At 45.3% G+C, this 23797-nt stretch overlaps 1 protein-coding gene across 5 annotated transcripts in view; it reads left to right on the top strand.

Annotated features, from left to right (window-relative positions):
• Tet (tet methylcytosine dioxygenase-like) overlaps positions 1–18365 on the top strand; it is a 48911-nt gene extending 30546 nt beyond the window's left edge. For 3 of the 5 annotated variants that reach the window (XM_071707634.1, XM_071707633.1, XM_071707635.1), the window contains exons 4-12: positions 5445–5675; positions 9631–9868; positions 10103–10338; positions 10514–13160; positions 13449–13624; positions 13761–14114; positions 14193–14420; positions 14585–14739; positions 14878–18365. In XM_071707634.1, coding sequence (XP_071563735.1) covers positions 5445–5675; positions 9631–9868; positions 10103–10338; positions 10514–13160; positions 13449–13624; positions 13761–14114; positions 14193–14420; positions 14585–14739; positions 14878–17503 — 6891 coding nt within the window. In that variant the 3' untranslated portion in view covers positions 17504–18365. Of the gene's footprint in view, positions 1–1616; positions 2053–5444; positions 5676–9630; positions 9869–10102; positions 10339–10513; positions 13161–13448; positions 13625–13760; positions 14115–14192; positions 14421–14584; positions 14740–14877 lie in introns of those variants that run through there. The other 2 variants (XM_071707636.1, XM_071707637.1) reach the window with 2 other exon arrangements.
• Positions 18366–23797: the final 5432 nt, after the last annotated feature.

Below are 23797 nucleotides of genomic sequence, written 5' to 3'. Positions count from 1 at the left end.
AATGACGTGTTGGCGAACCATCCCCTCTCCATCGTCGTCGTCGTCGTCGTCGTCGTCGTCGTCGTTGCCGTCGCCGTCGTCGTCAACGGCGGTGGCGGTGGCGGCGGCGGCGGCGGCGACACCAACACCAACATCGGTCCTATTGCTCCCATCGTCTACCTATGGAGAGCCATAGCAATTTCGCGACGCGAGTTTTGTTTTTCCTTCCTTCTCCGCGACCTCACTGTCGAAGCACGTCGTCCCGCCGATACTCCAAGCGTGTTTTTCTCGTATAATACTCCGATATTTCTTCTTATTATGACTTATTTCCTCTCATTATAACTCACTAACTATTATTATGGTTTAGTCTATGATCGTAAATAATGCCTGTAAAATTTTGTCTGTGAAAATCTGTAATATGCAATATGATATATACATATAATGTTGTTGAAACATATCATAGTTTGAGTATCACTCTCTCGTTTTGGTCTTCCAATCATGTAAGAACTTACGAGAGCGATGCAACCCAACTGGGAAAGATCAGGCGATGTAATAAGAAATAAAAATATCGAGTCAACAAACATTATTTAGATTTATTATTTAAAAGAAATATATAATTGAATCTAAAATTCTAACTAAAATTTATCCTGATCGTTAAGTGCGGATGGTGCTCCATTTTCTTTAAAATATCGAAGAAATATCGGAAACAGTTGAATACGCTAGTTAGCTGGGGACGCCAGTTGAAAACGCCAGACTAAGAGCCGGGAGAGAAACAAAAGTACAGAAAGAGAGGGAATGGAAGGACACGAAGAAGAGCGGGGGTCATGTAAAATCGACACGAGCGTGCACGAGCGTTTCCGAGCGACGCGAGCTACGTGGAAGAAACGGCGCCGTGTGCCGTGTCGTTGCTTCATGATGGTGAGGTAGACAAGCCGAGGCTTGTTTACACGTTCGAAGATGTCGAGGTGGAAAGAAGCGATTGACACAGTGGTTAATGCAGCGGTCACGCAGCGGAGGGGGTCGGAGATCCGATTCGGAATCGCTCTCAACCCTCTCCGAGACGGGACGGTCAAACCACCCCCTATCTTACGCCTCGGTCCTGTTTCGGCGTCATCGAAGATCCATGTTGTCCATGTCATATGGCGCGAAAATATTATATCTTGTTAGTAAAAAATGTATCGGCGAGTGATTCTCAAAACCCTCCATAGGGTTCACAGTAGTCACCCCCCCTCCCCCGTAGTCAAAGCTTTCTTTAGTCAAACTCTGGTCGTGCCGTCATGGCAGAAATCGGCGCGTCGCGAGGACGCAGGAATTCGCGATATCGCGCTGCGATAACATGCGACGCGGTGGCCCCAGTGGGGAGATAAGGGGAGGCGAGTCGTGGGAGAGAAACAACGAGGCACGACCGCGCACACCCACACGCGCGATTGCGCGCTCGTGCTCGCGAACGGGAGAGAGAGAGAGAGAAAGAGAGTGAGAGAGTGAGAGAGAGAAAGAGAAAGAGAGAGGGACGAAGAGGCAGCGTAGAAAGGTGGGAACGCAGTCGGCGAGCGCGAAGAGGCGCGAGAGGAAGAGGAAGAGGCAAGAAAGAGAGGGCGGGGAGAAGGGATGCGAGGAAGAGGGATGAGGGGTAGAGAGCGGGTGCCGGAGGAAAAGGGAGAGGCGTCTCATGGGAGTTATTCGGCGGATCGCTCCGCGACCAGAGTGATCTCTCGTGAGTGCTGAGGGCGATCGATTCGATCGGTAGTTGAACGAGTTTGAGCGCGGTTTGTTGCAAAAATTCGGCGCGAATGCTCTCCGGTCGGAAGTAGTTTCTCGCACGAGGTTGCAGCTCCGTGGCGTGGGTGTCACTGCCAGGAAATCGGAGAAAGGAGTCACGGTGTGCGCGCGCGGGAGAATAAACGTAGGGAAACGACATATGTACATACATACGTAACTTGGCTCGTGCGAAGCCGAGTGCGAGTGATCCGATTCGAGTTTCAAGTGCTTCCAGACGAGATTTTGGTGGAGGAGGAGGAGGAGGTCAAGTGTGTTCACGAAGCATTGGACCGGAAAGAACGTCGTCGCGAGGAAGTGAGTTTCTCTCTCTTTCTCTCTCTCTCTCTCTCTCCCTCTCCCTCTCCCTCTCCCTCCCTCTCCCTCTCTCTCTCCCTCTTTTTCTCTTCTTCATCGATTGCATGATGAGATGGTTTTTTAATTCACCTCTTAGCGTCAAAGATGCGCAATTTATGGCACACGTGTTCGGATCGCATCTCCGCCAGCGGCGGCGTTTCCCGCTTCTCCCCGGCCGGCCGGCGAAAAAAACCCGATGAATCTTATTTTTACCCCATGTTTTTTGATACTTATTAAATAAATCGAGAAATCAACAAAAGGTAGAAAGGAAAGTATAAAAAATTCGACCGCTGTTTCGTCATCTTAGCCTGCCAGTCGTATTTATATTTTCGGAGCATCGGAGAACTCCGATTCGAGCGATAGCGTGGATTACGGATGTCGCAACACGATTCCTTCGCGACGTGCACGAAGAGAAGAAGCCGGATGATTCATAAAAAAACTCGAGCTGCTCGTATAAATGAACGTGATGTCAATCGATAGGCTCACATTCTTTTCCTATTCGATGCCACGCGTAGCTCCGTTATATAAATGCTACATAACTCAAAGACAGGGTTGAAGGCGCCTTTTGCTGCGAATCCAAGAGGAGCTGTAAGTACAGCTCAAAAAAGTATGTCTAAAAAAATGGCGAACAAACAGATACGAAACAAAGCGTCGTCGTCTAATGATTCTGTACGTAACGTTTGTTCCAAAAATCTTCCAACTTTATTCAAAGCGCTGCAAGCTTTTAAACATTACGCTATCGAGTATTATCGAAGTTGATTTAATGCACGATTCGATTCCTGCATAAATCACCGTGACGAGTCGCCGTAACACTATATTACAATTCCTAACACTGCTGTAGCGCGTTCGGATTATATAAGGCGACGCTCGCGTCTGGTATCTACGAAACGGGGCCCTTGCGCCGTCAAGGACCAACGCCGAGCGCGAAACTCGACTTGACGAACCGCGTTCTGCCGATTACGCAAGCCGGCATTCGTCTATCGTGATCGCGGAATTTAGGTCAAACGACGTGTCCTCTGCTGCTATCGGCGGCGGTTCGACGAAACGTCATGAATTCCGCTCGTTTATTAACTTTTTGCCTGTTCTACCACTGCGCGCGCTCGCAGCCGCGCGCACAAACCAGACCGGCGATCAAGGTGATCTATAATGGAGAAAAATATACGCGTTGACCTGCGAGTAATGCGATCGATCGAGCAAAGCCTTTCGTACGAGACGCTCGGGAAAGAATAAAATATCCGCCGGCTAACAGAAAATTCACTACGATTTAATAAGGGTAGAATAAGCGAATTGGATAAAGCCATGAAGCGAACTGAGTTAGCAAAGAATTTTATTTCTAAGTACAAACGGGATTGCGGCCAGCAGGCAAAACAAATAAATGAAATGCGGGTAACACGGGTCAAGAAATGACACAGCACAATATCGCTGTGACTCCTATGATCCTACATAAGCAAAGAATTATCCAGAATTACACACGAAATCTTTCGAATCTATTGCCGACAAAAAGAACTATTTCAGCTGCTCCTGCTTTTCCTAGCTGATGCCGACTCTTGGCGTCATTTTGTGACGTATATTAATAATTTTATTAATGTGCCGTCCGGATCTTTTTGTAAAGTTGGTATCGAAAGCGTGTTGCGTTGTACAGAACGTATAGAATAGAAGCGTTCGTGCGATGAAGCGCGCGTATCGCATGCACTTATACTTTCATTTGGCTTAAGTCAACAAAATGTGAATCATCGCGAGTGGAATGGCCGACGTCGACGTTGAAATCGGTTGGTGGCGGTCGGTCAATGCCCACGCGCCAGCCACGTGGTTTGACAGGGCTTCATGCCCGATTATTTCCGGAGCTCTCGCCCTGGAGTACGAGCCTCGTAGTAATTGGCAATCCAAATCTGTCAACATTTACAACTAATTTCGACCCGATTATCATTGAAATGAAAATATCGCGATCTATGAGCCTCCGACGTAGGTGGGAACGATAAATCGATGATGTATTTTCCAACATATCGTTCTCAATGTATCGTCCCAACGTATATAATGTTTGTATATAATATTCATAAAATAGTAACATTAGGGTCAAAATCGAGCGAGAAATCGTTCTCTCTCTCCTTCCTTTCTCCGAATCTTGAAAACCCCACGGACGAATGATCCTGGATAATTGGCTATTCGCCCAGCTTCTCTACGTGAATCGCAACAAGATCTAAAATAAGTAGAGTAGACGATGAGAGAGCACCAGCTAATCCGTACCGTCTCTCTGAAAAAGGTCAGTCGTCTTGTCTTACAGTTTGCTGATCGATGATTGACGGTTCAAAGAATTCATCATTCCCTTCCGGACGTATTCAATGAAGATTTTTCAATCGGCATCGATCCGCGCGTACCTGCACGAGGAATAAAAGCAGCAGCTCTTTAAGGGCTTTTTTCCATTTCCTTTCCCATTTCTTTTCTTCCTTTATTTGTTTTTATGAAAAATAGATCTCGCTGAATTTACAACATGAGAAAATTTTTATGAAAGGATTCATAACCGTGATTGTATCTTTAGAATTTCCATTGATTGTTTCTGACGTTCTGCTGAAGATGCAAAGAACAGCACCTATTAATATTTTCCTTTTTACTGCACGGTGCATACGAATGAGTGTTTCGAAATGCTGATCCAGGCGTCTCAGTGGGTGACAAATGTTCCGCGAGGGAAGGAACTCTCCTTGCGAGCTCAGCATAGGTCCGACTCAGCAACGTCGCGTCTATTTATAAATCGATGCATAACATAATACATATTTGACACGTAGCCACGTGTCGCGTATCGAAAATGCAAAGGCGATTTTCACGCTCGACAGTATATCCGGCCTTGAAAAATTGACTACGTCATGGCTACCTCAAATCCGTAAAGGGAGACATTCGTAAAAGGGGAAAAACAGCGATCAGCTCGGTTGATGCTTGTTGAACTATGGAAACCGTTTCAGCCGCCTCGGCCTACTTAAGCCGTGTCGTTATTTTTAGCATTAGGGTCACCACTGCCGTATAACTGGCTTTAGTACCATCCTTTCTTCCTACGATTCGAGTCTAATTTTCTTAACTCTTCACGACTCGTATCGTTTCCACGATCTCAGTCATAAATTCAGTCATTAATTTCGATCACACCTACGTTTAGATCGAGAAGTCCTTTCCGTGTAGAATTAACAGAATCTCTAAACTCTAGAATAGTTTATATCTAGATTTTGTATCACGAATGTAAATTTATTTCAAAAGCTAAAATTTCTTTTAAATTTCCTTTTCGAGATTGTAGAGTTTCCTATATACTCCTATACGAGTTTCACATATATGCGAGACACATAAAATGAATGTGACAATGTTTATTACAGAGTTACCGGAAAATCGCACGGCAGGTCAGCACACCTGATAGCGCACCAGCTGGTCTCGGCAGTCCGCAGGGTGGTATCGGCGGTTTGCAGCAACAGCACCAGCAACAAACGCAACAATCTTTACACCAGCCAGATCCCATGCAGCAGACCAAGGACAATCTCAATCCCGCGGCGAACCAACAAACGGGCGCTCTCAGAAACGGCAATCCGCCACCACCTGTCGTCTCTATGGTAAGTGTTTTAAACCTCTCTAGTAAAATTGTTTAAATTACGCGAAAGATCGATCCCTCCGTCGTTCTCCGTTTTATTACAATAAATATTATTGTGATAAAAAGTCGTCTTAAACATATAAAATATGCCAGGTGTGCGTCTAATTGTAAGATATACATCGGGTTAGGAAATTTTAAAATTAGAGATCTAGTAAAAAAAAGATCTAAAGATCGGGTTATAAAGATAAAATCGGGTCGATTAGAACATGTAAGGATAATTTTAACGTTCGCGGAATGACGTTGCTCGCGACGGTCCATGACTGCAAAGGAATCGACTGCCGAAATAGCGGCGTAACATGGAGGGCAAGGGTAGACTACCGGCAGACAGTGAGTGCGGGGGCGGTGACCGGCCGCCAACGCGAATCAATACCCGCAGGAACAGGAACCACCGACCTACCGAGAGAGAGACGGAGAGAGAAAGAGAGAGACAGAAAGAGACGGAGACAGATAGAAAGAGAGAGGGTAAGAGGAGAGCGACGTATCCCGGGGACGAAAGGAGAGAAAGAGAGAAGCGATGAAAAGCGAGCGGTATCAAGAGGTGGAGCAGGAGTAACGATACGATAGAAGCCGGCAAGGGTAGCCGCTCGCGTCGCAGGGGTACGCCGGGGGTGAACCAAACCCCCGCGATTCCTAATATATGGGGATTCGCCTTTAATACATGCCGCCCCGGTTGCGCGTCTTCTTCGGTTACCGATGTTAATATTTTAATCGACTTAGCCATCTTTCTTCCTCGCGGGCGCGCAACGAGCAATCGCGGATTCTCAAAATAATCGCGGGTGCCGAGGCGCGCAATTCGATGTTACATCGAATCGTCCACGCATCGCCGTCTGCCTGTACGTGAAACTCTCCACGTGTGTATTCTTTAATGAGATAAATAAATCGATATATCGGGAAGGGAGAGAGACAGCATACCGCGCATTGCGTCGATATTAAAAATTCGTAGCCTTGTAACTAAAGCGCGATGCGTTTTTTTTTTAAGCTCCCGCTTTATTAGCGCAAATCTTTACACGCAATGGTATATTAGACTTACCGTCGCGGGAAAACTTCCGCGATCACGGAAAGTCGCCATCGAGATAAAGCAGCGCTGACATCCTTTGCCTTTCCTCTCGGCGTTCTCGTTTTATAGTGATGAGCCTTTAGAGTAAGCGTAACTAAAGCGTACCTCCCTGAAACTCAACAATAATGTTTTGCAAATAAACAACAATTACGGTGCGCGAACGTTTAGAAAGGAAGCATGCGCTTCGAATGTGTTTCCGCGTGCAATTACACGTGTTAGGGCATTTGTGATCTCATGCATACGTACAAGTGATCCTGACTCAGAAAAGCGTCTTAATTACGCGCGTCTGACAACTTGCCGTCGTTAAAACGCTAAGGACAGGGAAAAAGACGACAGATTTTAATTAAAAAAAAAATCAGGTTAAAATTGCAACCGAGATTGCAACTAAATCCCATTACCGAGACACATAACGTACAATCACGAAATCAGTTTGCCTGGATCGAAGTTGTCAATTAATCCGGACGCCATACGCAGCTGCGGTTATCTTAATTTGCATAACGACGTTTCGCGTAAAATGCGCGCATAGAAATGTCGACCAATTCATCTATTATCGTTAGCTTCATCGTTGTTACAATATTCGATATTGCTTCTAGGCGCGAGCGTGATAAACTTACACACTCGCGAGATACGTCACAGCTACGCGAAATGTAATCCGTTCGTGTGTCGCTTCCCTTTCCGTGATGCATTTAAACGCGGGCCATTCCCATTGATGTCTATGCTCGGCGTTAATTGTGCATTTCGCGCGTTTAAACGCGACTATATCCGACCGTGGCAAAACACGCTCGGTGTCGCCCGCGACACGATAATTGCTAATGCCGCGGCGATAAAGGAATCAACGTTACGGCGCGGCGCAGCAGCAGGGCGCGTATTCGTCGGGGCGCCCAATTATGCAATAAACCGAAACCGCGAAATGCCGCCGTCCGATCGTTGGCGGTGCGCAAATTGCGAATTGCGTTCCCGTCGCCACGTACATGCGGTTTAGCCGCACGCGATCGCTCGCAGAAAGCGAGAGGGACGAAACGGTACTTGTCCGTCCGCGTTTACGTCCTTCCCTCCCCCCCCCCTCGGTTTCTCCCCCGCGGCGAAAATTTTCTCTTCGAGATCCAGACACGCGTAATCGTGTCACGTTACATCGATTACGGGCGAGTAGCCGTAAACGCGATCGAACGCATCTGGCGGCGGGATAAGATCGGGAAAACGGGAAGTGGGTGAAAAGTGGTCGGGGTCGGCAAACTCTCTCTCCGCGAATATCCGCCGGAAGGGCAACTCGGGCTCCCGAGGGTCATGTTTGGGTGCTGTCACAGAACGTTCCGTTTTATCACGCCGGGGTCTTAGGTTGCCCTAGGTCACAATGCCACGGGAACGGAAGGATTTTCTCTCCCCGGGGGAGAGAAAGAGCGCGGGCGCGCGAGTACACGAGGGTGTGCGTAAGATGGAAGAGAAGGAAGATGATACCGAGGAATCCACCGTGCCACGCTTGGCGAGACGCCCAGCTCTTCGACGCTATCAGCCTCGACCACAAACACCGATTCACGGTCACTATGAGGGTTCTCTCACCAGAGAGAAAGAGAGAGGGACGACTCCCCAAGCTTCGAGATAGACGTCTCTCGGGGCGATCGAACGTTCGGCACGAGCCGTTTGTTTCAATAGCTCGTACGCGATAACGCGTTAAATGTCAGACAGTTAGGGTTTGCGCCATATACTCCGCTTCCTTCTCACGTAAACTATTACATATTTTATGCGTGTACATATGCAAACGCGGAACCGAAATGGAATTTATCTGCTATTTATTTGCGAGCGCACCCCGCTTTATCAGCGCTTTTTGCATTTTGGAGCCGCGTGGGTAATCGCTCGACGGGGGTCGCTCGCACGGAAACTCGATAGCTAAGCGCCAATTTGGCGAACGACGAGGCGGATACGGCTCCTCTCAGCCGCCTGAAAGGCCCAAATCCGAATCTACGAGTTGCGGAATTCGAATTCGAAATTCGAACATTCATTTTCACCCTCGCTCTCGTTTCTAAAGACGGGACGCATCGTTCGAAACGTGCGGGCATATTTTACGAGGCGGCCGCTGCCGAGAACGGATGACAAAAGATCGGCCGCGGTAAACGGACGGACGGACGAACGAACCAATCGTCCTGACTCTCCCTTCTCGTTTTGCACAAAGTTTTACAGTCTGGCTGCGAGGTTGCCGGCTCTCGTCTCTCCTTCGACTCGCATCGCTGCGGACGGTTCCTCTCTGCCTCGCCGTGCCTCGATACGTGCCTTTTTTTTCTCCCCCTTCGACGCCGTCTCCGTCGCTCCATCCCCGCTCGCTGACTTTCCTCTCTCGTTCTATCACGTTGACAGAGAACGCGGGACAGGGAGGCAAAAGCCGAGAGAGAACGGCCGGACGAACGAAAATAAACGAAAGTGAACTCGCACAGCTCCATTTTTACGCGCGCGGCGCGTTATTTTATCCCGGACGATTGCTATTATCGTTGTTATTTATTGCACGATAAAATAGTTTTATGAAAAAAATAGATATCTATATACGTGAGAATTACATCTAGATGACAATAAAGATTTTTTTATTTGACCTAACTTGGCCTTCTTCTTTGTTATGTAATTATAATCGTTACGACCATTGGTTTTTGTCCTTTTCAATCGATATAACTTTTGATGCTAATAAGCATTTTTTTTTAATCACTAAAGAATTTCTATCTAGATGCTCGAAACAAAGCGCGAGATAAATTGCCACTCCTAATATAGAGTTTACTTAAACTTTGGTCCTCGATTCTCGACGAGTTAATGATAAAGATAATTTGACGACATAGAAGGAAACAACGCTGAAAAATTCTTTCGTTCTCTCTATGCGCAGTCACCCGGAGTGATGCCGTTTTATGGTGATTCCGGCGCTGGTTTCCGTCCCGCAGCTGGGTTTGGAAATACGGTTTGGCATCAGGGAGTCGGGCCAGTTGGCGCTGTTGCGGTCGAAACGTCACCGGCACCGTGGCCACCTCAGCAATTCATTCAGCAGATTTCCGCACCGAATCAACTCGAGGAGTTGAGATATCACACTCAGTACGCCGCTGCGACACCTTATCATCCTCAACCAGGTGAGTGACTCAAATGAGGTGATAGCAACACAAAGTAGAATGACAATTCTCTAGGAATTACTGTATCGCACTTGAAAAAGGATATATATATAAACATCCTACAGTTGCTCGAAATAGTTTCCGTTTTCTTAAACTATCATACAAACTAAGCGTTCTTCATTAGAGACATGAGACTGCTTTGTGCAGTCGCGTTACGTAAGATCGCGTGTCTATATCAACGTATTAATGTTACAGTTCCGTATCAGCAACAAACGTTCATAACAGCGGATCAGTCTGCGTTTCAACGAGCCGGAACGACGGGACAGTACACCATCACCGGGCAACCTTCGCCGCTGACCCCGGTCGGAGGACAGGCGGTGGTTTCGACGCCTCAGAGGCAGTTGAATGGACAATTTGTAGATCCCTCGGCTACCGCTAATCAATCAGTCGCCTATGAGCGACAAGACTATGTAAATGGCTATCAACAACAAGTAAGTGTCTCTGATTACATAAATAAGGCTCCAATTTACACTTATGCTTCGTTCATACGCGCGGATTCAATTCTCACGATTTTCTCGTGTTTGCCCCTATTCGATAGCCGTTCTAAAGAATCGTATGAAGCATTTGCAACGAACGCTACACATCGCAAAACGGGGCTTCTTGCAGGACGTGACGATGGCGCCACCTCCGTCGACAACTCCGACGAGTCGCAGTAGCTCGGTACACATGGACAGTCAGCAACAAGGAGGTTCGCAGCAGCCACCGCAGCAGCAGCAACAGCAACAACAGCAAACCGCCGCGGATACGCAAGTAAAGGGTTTTGCGACGATCTCCGCCACCAACGTGTCGGGAAACGAGATGCCTGGGTATCCACTTCAACCGGACCCACAGAGTTTACACAACTCTAACGGGTATCCAGGCTACGTGGAAATGGGTCAGCAACCAGCGCAGAATCAATGGCAAATGGTTGCGCAGCAACAACAGCAACACCATCAACAAACGCAAATGCAACAGCAACAATCGGTGGTCGACAATAATCAACGACATGTATGGTCAGACACAAGCGGAAAGATGAACAGCAGTGTCAACAACAACATGAATTGGCAGGAGGGAGCGATGCAGCAGCCTTCACAGAAGCCTCCACCGCAGCAACAACAACAAAATATGCAAGGCAATATGAAGTCACAGGTGGAGCAGCAACAAACTTCTCAAATGCAACCACAGGAACTGCCAAGACCAGCGAGTCACATGAGCTGGGAGACCGGAAGCGTGAAGGAACCCCAAACGCCACAGTCGTGGTCCGACAACGCCGACAACCAGCAACAACAAACTCAGGGAAACTGGTCGCAACAGAGTCCGAAGCTAAGGGATCCGCAAAATTCACGGTTGACGCCATCCAGTCAACAATCGTCTCAACATCAGACTTGGTTGCAGCACTCTCCGAAACTGTCAGACCACCAGCACGGCAATGCTCAACAAAATGCGAGGATGACGCCTTCTGGCCAGCGTAACTGGCAGCAAAGTAGTCCGGAAATGCAAGGATCTCAGCAGAATCCGAGATTAACGCCTTCCGGACAGCAGATGCAACAGCAACAGCAGCAGCAGCAACAACAACAACAGTGGCCGCAGCAGACCAAGGTGGAGCAGAACCCCAGACTCACACCGTCCAATCAAATATCGTGGCCCGACACGCCGACTAGTCAACCGAATTGGTCACCAAATAGCATAAAAAGTGATAATAGTCAACAGCCGCAGCAACAATGGCAGGACTCGCAGCACAGTCCTAGACGGACCCCGAGTCATCAGTGGCAAAGTCAACAGTCACAAGAAAATAAATTGGACAGTCGAATGACTTGGTCGCCTGTAAATTCTGCATCGGAAAATCAACCGACCTGGGGACAACAGGCGACAAAGCAAGACATGCAAAACTCAGGAGAGAGAATTGCGTGGCAACAACAAACAACAATGGATAATAGTAGACCGAACGGATTTCCGGAGAATCAAGATAATTCAGAAAGCAATGTCTATGCTCAATCTAATCGAGTGAATCTTAATAGTCGACTAAAATCGATGATTTTGAACAAGCAGCAGCAGCAGCAGCAGCAGCAGCAGCAGCAGCAACAACAACAACAACAACAACAGCAGCAGCAGCAACAACAACAACAACAACAACAACAGCAGCAGCAGCAGATGCAGCAGCAGCAGCAGCAACAACAACAGCAGCAGATGCAGCAGCAACAGCAGCATCAGCAGCAAACCCACCAACATCATCAGATGCAATCGCAACACCTTAATTCTAACAATGGATCCGCTTCAGAGTATGCAGCGGATGATCAAATACGTGATACGCATGAAAGCAGCGAAAAGATGCAAGAGAAACGCACGGATCATTTTATAAACCAGTCAAATATTATTTCGATGACGCAACCTAATGAAAACTTGACCGGTAATTTTTTATCGCATAGCCACCACCCTCGGGTAGATAATTTGCCCGATGGTGGTGGCTTGTGGGAATGGACGGAAGGAGAACACACACACAATAATGACGAGATTGATAATAAAAATGACGATAATTCCGCATTGCCGGAAAATGGAATAACAAGTTTCGAAAATTTTATGAAGCTCGCTGCAGAAAATAAGAGTCAATCATGCGACAAAGACAAAGAGCAACATTCCTGGGAGGCAGAAGGAAGAAGCAATGAAGATCAAGACATCGACGACAAGTCTTTCCAACAAAGATTATGCATGAATCAAATTGAGAACACATCTTTCGAGACATCCCAAAAGATATCCGAAAGTGAATCCGGAATGAAAAACGATAATCTAGATTTTCTGAAGTCGACAGATGCTGCCGATCATATATCTTCCCAAGATAAATGTGATTCTGATCGTGTGATTAAACAGGAGAACACCGAAGATCATATTTATTCCTACGTATCTCATGATACGTCCAACATCGTCGAGAATGAAGAGAATGAACAGAATCGAGAGATTGCTGGAGATTATAAGTTTCGCGGCGACGGTGGACCCGCAAAGGTATCACCGGGAACCGGTTCGTGGTGCTGTCGAAGAGGTGGGACTGAACAACCGACTCCCGAACATCTAAGAGACGGCTGTTGTCAGGGTCTTCAAACCAAGGATGAAATATTGGACGATTCTTCGGAGAAAGCCGAGATAAAGAACGAGGGACCGCACAGTCCGCATACTCCAACTACGACGACTGTGACGACAAAGTTGCAAGACCACTTGGACAAACTGAAGAACAATGTCAGGACCGAAGTGCCGGACTGCAACTGCTTTCCCGCCGATAAATGTGAGTTACAATTACGTATCCCGTATTACACTAACATTGAGATAACACTAACCACGAAGAAGCACACGAAAGAAAGTTATAAACGTACTAACATACATTTTATTGCCAATATAAACTACACCGACCGGTTATACGGTCCGAAAATCCGGAGGAGAATGTGCACACCTAATGTAACCCTTATTCGCAAGGGCAAATCTACTACGTGCACAGCATAAATGTTTCCGCTTCTGTTGCTTCCTTTCGTTTACGTGTCAGTCGTTTGTAAATAAAATGTGGTTCAACCACAAGGTCCGCCAGAGCCCGGTTCGTACTACACTCACCTTGGGGCAGCTGCAAGCCTGCCTGATCTTCGGAACGATCTCGAACGAAGAACCGGCCTTAAGGGCGACGCGATAAGATTTGAAAAGGTCGTCTATACCGGAAAGGAGGGGAAAACCACGCAAGGATGTCCAATGGCTAAGTGGGTGAGTCATTTTTCTCCAAAACAATCGTGCAGCTAGCAACGGTTAAAGATAATGTTAAAAAAGAAATGCATTGTATCAGCAACATTAATTTTTTTCTGTGCGAAAACGCGAAATTCTAATGTAAATAATTTGGTAGATTATCCGACGATCCGGCATTGATGAGAAGATCTTAACCGTGGTGAAACATCGACAAGGTCACAAGTGTCCCACCGCTTGGATCGTTGTAGCTATGGTTGCCTGGGAAGGGGTGCCGACTCACGAAGCAGATCGTATCTATACTCTCTTAAGTCACAAACTCAATCGATTTGGTCTTCCAACCACTAGACGATGCGGTACCAACGAACCGCGAACTTGTGCATGCCAAGGACTCGATCCTGACACATGCGGCGCCAGCTTCTCTTTCGGCTGCTCGTGGTCGATGTACTATAACGGCTGCAAATATGCCAGAAGTAAAACCGTCCGAAAGTTTCGACTGTCCGTACGATCGGAGGTAATTATCTTGAAAGCAATCCAAACGATTAGGAAATCGGTTACAGAATAATGAATAACGAAAGAACTTGTTTCGCAGGAACAAGAAGTCGAAGAGAGAATGCATGTTCTAGCGACGCTTTTATCACCTTTGTACCTTAGTCTTGCACCAGAGGCTTTTAATAATCAAACACAATTCGAGCGGGAAGCGAGCGAGTGTCGTTTAGGATTTAAACCAGGTCGACCCTTTTCCGGTGTTACGGCTTGCATTGATTTCTGCGCACACGCCCATCGGGATCTACACAACATGAATAACGGATGCACCGTGGTACGTGAATTCCTTAATTCGACACGTTAATTCGCGATATAACATTATGATACAAATCGTTGTTCCTTCTCACAATGTCTAAAAAAAAATAAGATTTATTATTTTATAAATATTACAACATTTTTAGCTTATAACATCAGCATTGTTACGTTTTTTTTTTTCAGGTAGTTACCCTGACAAAACATCGAACATTATCGAAACCCGAAGACGAACAGTTACACGTGCTACCTCTTTACATAATGGACGACACAGACGAATTCGGTTCAAAGGAAGGTCAGGAGAAGAAGATTCATTCCGGTGCTCTTGAATTTTTATCCAAGTTAGTACCTTTTAAATATTCGAAAATAATCTATAGAAAAATGATTACATCATGCAATCGCCGATTGCTGTAAGTGTAGACGCGAAAAATTCGGTACACATATATACATAAAATATATACTTTTTATTTTCCGTTCAGATATCCGTGCGAGGTTCGAGTTAGATCGGTACCTCTTCAACCATGCAGACGTCACGGTAAGAAAAGGAAAGAAGACGAACCAGATGTTCAGTCTGGCAAGAAGGATACAGTCAAGATTATGGCGGAAAAAATGGCTGATTCTGGGCGTTCGCCGGGACACGCAGATTCTTCTAAACTACAATCGCAATTAACACTGGAGATGACGCCCATGTTCGAAGGAATTGACGCGCAGTTGCAGAGCTCTCAGGTATCATCCACGGTCTTAGATAGCCCGGTATCAATGTATCAAGGATGGGGAGCATATCAAGGTGAGCAACAATGGAACCGAAGTGGCTGGCTTGAACAGCGTAAAAGTAACTGGCTGAATCCATGGAGAGAATATACTTCGTTTGGTGGTTTAGAGAGGGACATCAAAGTGGACCCAGACAGTACCAGTTTGGATGATATTAGACCCAGGAGTACCGTTTCTCAAGAAGAGCATAGACCAGGGTCAAGGAATTTACCTAATTCTACAGTGGATTCAGCCAGAGGATGTTACGGGAGTTCACCCAGAAATCATCCCGTTTCACCTCGTTCGCACGTAAGCATTTCGGGAGAAGGGTCTTATAATGCATCACCCAGAGGCTGTACCATGACGCCTCAAGATCCAAAAATGATTCCGTTGAAAGGACCGGAACATTCCATGGAAAATAATTACGATCATCAAATGGCTTCTGGAATGTACGCCGCTTCTGTCAACGGGCAAATCGACTGTTCTTCCTCAAAGATCGGCTCCCTCAATCCATCGCTCAGCATGGAGACCACGCATCGAAATATTCCACCCAAGATGAATCAGTCGCCAATTCATGTACGCAACATGGGACAAGATTGCGTTGCCAATCAATTAAAGCTGTCGTCTCCTAAATATACGGGAGATTTTATTCCACAGAGATATTCGAATACCATGACACAAAATTACACAGATGCTGAAAACCCTGCGAAATCGCCATTGCTGAGGCCACAAGTTGAACAAACGTTTGCAAATAGAATGCAGCATCTTTCTTCATCCAAACCGATGCAAGCGACCGTAAATTCTAACTATCATAATCAATATTGCGATGGTAACACGTCAAATTTATTCTCTTACGTGGACAATAGTAATCATAAATCTATGGAGACTCCGAACTCGGATGTTTTGGGACATAATTCGTTGCATTTGCCAGAACAACGAAATGACGCGCAATGTTCGTCGAATGACCAGCGAAAATTCATTTATCATGCGCAAAGACAATCGGAATTGAAGTCCTTCGTAGGCAATCATCCTTCATCCCCGTCTCCCGATCACGTTTCTTGCCCGCAGAATTGGAATACGGCGAATTCGTGGTGTCCTAATCAAATTAAAAATTCACAGCAATTCGATCAGATGGGCGACAAGAAAATCTGGGTCGGTAAACTAGCAAGACCGGACCAAACCAAAGCTGCTGCCTGGGAAACGTGTCCTGAACCATCGCCGTTCCGAGTGCCAAGAGGAAGACCACCCTCGCGAACGATATCCAATCAGAATCAATCTACGGAGCCCAGTGCATATCCAAATCCTTTAGCCAGAACATTTTTAAAACCTCCAGACTCTAAGCCTATTTTCGCGGACGCTCCTAATAACAACACGGTCCAAAACGGTTGTATATCCAATCAATTGAAAGACAGTTGCACGGAGGATAAATTACGAGAAGGATTTTATGATAACAAGCAAGAAGTGTCCAATTCCAATCCAAATGGTCTCGCATGGACCGAAGAAATAAAACAGGATTTTCACACTATGTCCGGTTTGAGTCACCATGCCTTTCCTCAATACGGATACCCGACCTATCCGGTATTCGAGAAACCTTATGCGAACTCATGGGAAGGTTACAACTATAACCATCATCAACAATCATATCAAGCTCCGGAGCAATTCTACCAGCAACCGAAGCGCGAAGGTTGCTTTCACTCGTCTCAATATCCGTATCAGGGCTTGAACCCAGCTTATCAAGGCTTGAATTCCGGCTGGACGAGGTGGGACACGCCGCGGTGGGATATTTACGGACCACCGCCTTATTTCCCGGTCCTACCAGAGCCTCCTCCGAAAGCGGAGCCTCTCGGCGAAATAACGGATTACTCCGAGAACGAGGAATGCTTCAAGGATCCGCAGATGGGCGGTGTCGCGATCGCCCTGAGCCACGGTAGCGTACTCTTCGAGTGCGCGAAGCACGAGATGCATGCCACCACCGCACTGAAAAAACCCAATCGGCTCAATCCGACCAGGATTAGCTTGGTATTCTATCAACATCGCAATTTAAACAGACCGAAGCATGGTTGGGACGAGTGGGAGGAAAAGATGCGACTGCGAAAATTGGGTATCACAACATCAACCAGCGGTGCGTCCGTGTCGACGACCAGTCCATCGACTCCAACCACCGCGACAAGCCCCGGCAGTACGATGAACGAGAAAACAACGCCACTTCCATCACTTTCGCACATTCCAAATGTTCCCAGTTCACAGTTCATGATGAGATCCCCTACTTACACCACGATGACTTGGACAACGCTCTTCCCGATGCATCCATGTATGATAACTGGACCGTATCAAGAAGGTGGTGCGATTGGATGAGTCGAAGTCGGACGGTACAGCTTTGATCGTCGATGACCGAAGCTTGTACCGACATATGCCATCACCAAAAATCGAATCGATTAAAGGATTCGAGAGACAAGATTCTGAAGAAGAATCGCGATCGAGGACGAAACGACAAGGCGGCGACTTTACCATGAGAGGCTTTATATTGTTATTATCGTTATAGTTAGTTATTCCGAAAACGAGAAACACACACTTTGCACTGCCATTTTTCTATTTCGAGTTTTACGCAAGATTTAAACATAGCGACAAAAACGTGCTTGAAGAAAGCCTCGCCGGGTGTGATTGCATCACCCTTTGTCGGGGCTTGCGTTTTATACTGACTTTTTACTGAGTTGAACTCGAAAGAGACTCTCGTAATCGAGCCAGAGGCTGCAAAATCAAGACAATGGTAAATGATCGAGGCTATTGATGTATCAGGAAAGCTCCGATGAAAGCTGCGCCTTGCGAAGACTTTGATACGAAGATTTTCGTATTCTGACCCTGTACACTTTAAGTAATATCGCTATGTATAACGGTTTCGTGTTGGTAGAATTGTAATCTTACTAGCTAGTCGAAGTCTAGATGATGAATCACGCGATATCATACATACACATAAAAGCACACATTGAACGTATACGCACTCCAAGACACCCAAGCAAACTTGCACGACATGATCTCCGAATTATCGCATCTTTCTGAGACTTCATTTAAAAAAAAGCAAAAAAAGAAGCTGAACAACCATGCTTTTACGTACGTGAACGTCGTATTTCTATACGACGAAAAGATATTTCTATATCTTTTTGTCTAAATTAAATATGATAAAAGAGGAAGCTTTGAACAAGATATCATTTGTAATATGGCCTGTATTACATATAATAATATAATATATATTATATATTATTAATATAATAATATATATAATAATATATATATAATATATCTATATATAATATATATATATATATATATATATATATATATATATAATATAATATATTAATATAATAACATATATAATATATACGATATATGTATATAATACAGGCTTGGTTAACTTTGAGCTTCGGAGCTCCGGAAAGGGGTTCCTCCGCTGGATGAAGTTGAGCAAGCATAATTAACTTCATCCATGGAAGAGCGGAAGAACTCCTTTCCCCCACTCTCCATGGATAGAAAGAGAGAAGTGTCATGACTCTCGAGCTCGAAGTTGACCAGGCCTGATATTATATACATATACATATATATATTTATTATATATATATTTGTATAATATAAGATATATAATATTGTGATATCTCGTAACGTTTTAATTAAATTCAAAACGCTTTCAGATTTAGACAAAGATCAGATTTCTTTCCGAATCTATCGAAGTCGAAAGAAAGGGCCGATAATTCGAGAGCGCCTTTTATATTCGTTAATTGAACGATTTTTCGCAAAGGTCCAAGCACAATCCTAAAAATCCAGACGACGACACACGACACAATGATCTCAAATCTTTAAATTAATTAAATGATATGTAATGTAATATCTCTGATTTCTAGCCTTTGTACATTTCGCTTCTTATTCTCGTATTTATTTACGTGTTTGTACTCATAGCTAAGTACTAAGTACGATTAATTCAAGTGGCATGCGATATAATACTAACCATGCGCCCTTCGGGTCGGCTGAGTACAAAGCATTTATCTAACAATCACGTGACGTAGGTAGGGGTGTATCTAATGGTCGGCGGTACATGCTGGATACGCCAGGTGTTGTCTTCATCGTCAATTTTTGACGTTCTTCCCTTACCGTTTATTCCACCTCGTTTGATCCCTTTTACTCGAACCGACAATTAGTTGATAGCGCGACTTTATGCTAGCTTGTCGTTTGCAAAATTCGGCATTATTTAATAAAATTCAATAAATGTACTAGGATGGCGGTTGCGTGAATTAATTTTTCATACAGTTTAAGAAATTAATCATTTTTTAATAACGGATGATAACGTTTGCGTCTGACATCTCATCGAGACGAAAGAAAAGTAATCGAGAGGGTCAATCAGTTCGATATGTCAGAAAAGGAATTCATATCGGTTTTCCGAGATTCAAAGCAATCATTATATCGATATTGAATCGGCAGAAACGAACAGATTCGATCTGTAATTTTATCATTACCTTCTCTATTGTCCTCGACTTTATTTGTACATATTAATCGTCTTTTAGTCTAAGCCTGTTGCGAGCGGCACAAGGCCCGGCAACAGGGTCCTGCTGATGAGCTTTCAAGTTCAGGACCAATCCCGATACGGTCTCTGGCAGTGTGCTGGCTGGCTTTTCGATGGATCAGACGCTTATTGTCATTGTGGACAGCCTCTTGAAGGATCTCGATTCGATAGATTGGTGGCATATCCAGGCTTTTGTTTTCGATCTGAAGTTTTCAGGTCCGGAACACGTCCGGACGAGGATTAGTGATGCATTCTCCGTTCTCCCTAGTCCCATTACGCTCTCGCGCGTTAAATTGTCAGTGTACATTCCATATCGCCATTGATCGATCCGCATAATGTCTTTGCCAGGGTATCACGCCTTCCGTGTTCTTCCATCTCCACGCTTTCCATACTCTCGCGACATTGTCATCCGGAGCTCGGAGGCTTGGGTTTCTCCCAAGGAGACTGGGACTCGTTGTTATTGAGAGCCTGGAGTGCCACTACTTGGAGGCGGTCTAAAAGGATGTTTTCTTCGCATGGCATTGGGCTAGGCACTGAGCGCAAGGGATTAATCCTGGAATGTGCTGAGCGTTAATAAGTAGGTCGGTAAAACTTGCCACTGCCCAAGGGAGCAGCTCTCGCTTCCGCGTGATCCATCGTCTGCGTTCAGCGACCACAAAGTTGTTACGTAAGTAAGGTACCCTGTCGCGGAGGTCTGGCCACAGGGAGAGGTGTGCTCGAGGCGAGCTCGAACCCTCAGCAGGATTAGTAGCCGAGAAGGTCTTTAAAACTTATTTATTTTTTTTTTTCTCGCTCGACGACGTTCGTCTGCGACTCTTTAAATAAGCGTAGCACGATTTTTAAGGCGCAAAATTTATATATTTAGCTCGTAACGAGGAGTGAATACGAGGGCGGGCTTTTGATTTTTGGCTCGCGTTCACCGAGTCGAGTCCTACCTTTCCTTTTGCATTAGCGCCCGTCATATCGGTGGAATGAAAAAAGAAAGAAGCAAGACGCGACCAACCCTCGCCTACTGGAGTATTATAGGAATCATTAATATATTATCATTCATTAGTTATCGCATGTAATAGTAATAGTGATAATAATAATAATAATAATATCGGCAACAGTAATAACTAGTAATATAATCTAATTTAATGTATATTATATATTTATTAATTAAGTTTGAGAACGTGGTGTTGTACCGGTTTTTTTTTTCTATTTTCGGCAAGCTGGCGGCTTGACTCTCGGTTGAGATTGCCCGACTTCCCGGGTCGATCGACGTTTCCTATTAACACGAAAGAATTCCAATACGCCACGTCGATTTTCGCTCGTATCGCTCGGAACGGCCTCACAAATTTCAATCGGCGGGGATTCAAAAAAAAACAAAAAAACCAGTCAATCGAGTGTCCTTTTTTTTTTTTTAATTTTCCTCTTTGTTTCATCGCTCTGTCGTCTCTCGAACGCTTCGTGCAGCTTCATGGTAAAGTCCGCTCGACGGAAGAACGAAAGGGGGCAATTCTCGGTCGAGTAAACGTTCGTTGAGGAAAATCGGGGCCTCCCCCCTTGCCCAGATATACGGGAGAGAGAGAATCGCGATAATTCCGTCTATTATCGAATTCAATCCCCCTCCCGAGAAGGATAACGAATGAAAAGGAAAGACGCGTATCTCTCTGTTCTCTCTGAGTTCGCCACCACTTGCTTCTCTTTAGAAAACTCGTAGGGATAATTTCCGCAACGAGATGGGATAATTTCAGACGCGTGGACACTCGTTCCTTTCGCTTACGCACGCATACACCGATCCATTTTCTAGATAAGGGTAGCGAGGACGGTAACGAGAGTACAATGTAGAATAGCATCGGCCCCCCCCCCCCTGCATGGCTTCTTCTCGTTTTTCTCTTTTTTTTTTTCTTAACAAGTATATAGAAGGACGCTGTTATCCTCCTTCTCGTATTCCGCAGAAGTGACAATACAATAATAAAGCGTCTCTGGCGACGACTTTCGGGTCCAGCGGGTGTCGCGGAACTCCGGGGGGGCATCGTTCCGCTCTCTCAAAATTTATTTTTCGGAGAAGAAATTATTATTGTTCTTTCAGTCTCTCCCTCGCGAAGATCGAATCCACGGTGATGCGATTTGATCCGTGGATCGAACGACGCGTCTTCGAGGGGGGACGACGATGAACCCGCGAGTCCCCGCGACGCCCGGTGCGCGCTTAGCGCGCGACCACGAAGGGAAATCAAAATTCCACATTGACTTCCGAAAAATTGTATACTTACAATTAGCCACGTAATGCGCCCCGAGACACCATTGTACGATACTTCCAACCGTCTATAAGTACACCGAGGATCGTTATTCTTGCTGAAAGAAAAAAGAAAAAAGAAACTTTTTATAGGGCGAAAACTCGGAAATTTATATCGGTTCGACGATGCCAAAATAGTATTAAATGATTAAGTGAGGCGAGTCTGTAATAACAATAATCGATGTTCACGGAGAGCGAAAAATAACGAACTGTCCGAAATACAGGGTTGACACGCGACGACGGTGGTCGACGACAATTTCTTATTTGCGGGCGCTATAAATCTGTTAAAATAAAACATACTGAATGTTCTCTCCCAGATAGAATGTCTGAATAAAATTAATAAATCGGTAGACGAGATTTTCGCGCGGTTCTTTGTCTCGACGAGTCGTTGCGTGGATCCCTGTATAAGGAAGAAAAAGAAATCCGAAATCTGTTCAGCAGAGTGATTAATTAAAAGAGGAGGGCGGGGGGGTTTACGATCGGGCGGATTAAGAAAAAGATAAATGTTGAAGAGTGTATTTTTTCTTCCAATGCCAAAAAGATGCCATTTTGTTTTGTACGAAAAAACCAGCGAGAAAATCCTGAAAAAAAGAGAGAGAGAGAGAGAACGAACGTAGCGAGTGAGGAAGAACGAACGAGAGGGAGAAGTGCGAGAGCAAATTTTTTAAATAGTTCGTAGCATGCGTATGGATGTGTAACAATAATGAAACAAAAGGGAAAAAAAACACAAGACAAAGCGAAACGTAAGCAGACAAAAGTCGATGTATATGTCCCGCGAAATCCGACTTTACGCGCCTTAATCCCGTCGTCGTTGATGGATCGACGGAGAACCGGCGGAATACCCGGGTATCGTTTTTTCTCCACAATCGTGCGAACGCAGATCGGCGAAGTGGGACGCGAGAGGTAGTACCATCAAATTCAAGGCCGCGTGCCACCGACACCGATTAACATTAACCCGTCCGATACTTTTTTTCCTTCGATCATGAATATCGCCAAAACGAAAAAAAAAAAGCGAGAGCAGCATTTGAGAATTAGAAAGGGTCCGGTGGTCCACGAAGGCCGGGGTTTGTTAAACCGGTTTGTTGGTGGTCAGCTCGCGGCCTGAATCCGCGATGATGTGTACGCTCTAAGGACGTTAGCGTTACGTATACACCGACCGTATATGTGTATATATATTTTTGGATAAAGCCATGAAGAAATTTTAAATCGAAATTCGGGCGGGGACGCGCGAGAACGTGATTATCTCTCGGCGGATTCGCAGCTTCTCACGAGATTGGCGAGACACGTTCTTCCCGAGAGCGAGTGACAGTGAGAATGAGAGTGAGAATGAGAGAGAGAAAGAGAGAATGAAAGAGAAAAAGTAAAAGATATAGCCGAGAGAGCTTTCACGCACGTCGCTCCCCTAAATGTATTTATGAATATTTATTTACGCGAAGAATGGAAGAAAATTTAATATATTGACGATTAAAGAGAGGTGGTCGTAAGTTATAAGTGTAAGTTTTCTAAGAGCCATATAACGTGTAAAGCACCTTTGTGTCCGCGTTAATCGCGGCACAAGTTCTCGGAACGATGAATGTAGAAGACAGCGAAAGCAATGGTATAAAAGACTCATTTCACGGGGGAAAAAAATGCGAGAAATAAACGCGGGGGCGTTTCAAGTTTAATAATAAAATTTCGTTCAGGATGCATGGATGTGTCCACTTAAGATTGAAGTATGCTTAGAGATACGGTAGTGAGTATATGATACGTATAAGTAATAAAATAAATGATTTTAGCTATCGATGACTATTATCAGTGTAAGAATACATTTAGACAAAGA

The sequence above is a fragment of the Temnothorax nylanderi genome, unplaced genomic scaffold (genome assembly GCF_030848795.1).
Source record: "Temnothorax nylanderi isolate EJ_2023f unplaced genomic scaffold, tnyl_v1.0 TNYL_tig0060_pilon, whole genome shotgun sequence".
Classification (NCBI taxonomy): domain Eukaryota; kingdom Metazoa; phylum Arthropoda; class Insecta; order Hymenoptera; family Formicidae; genus Temnothorax; species Temnothorax nylanderi.
This window is presented reverse-complemented; position numbering and strand designations above follow the sequence as displayed.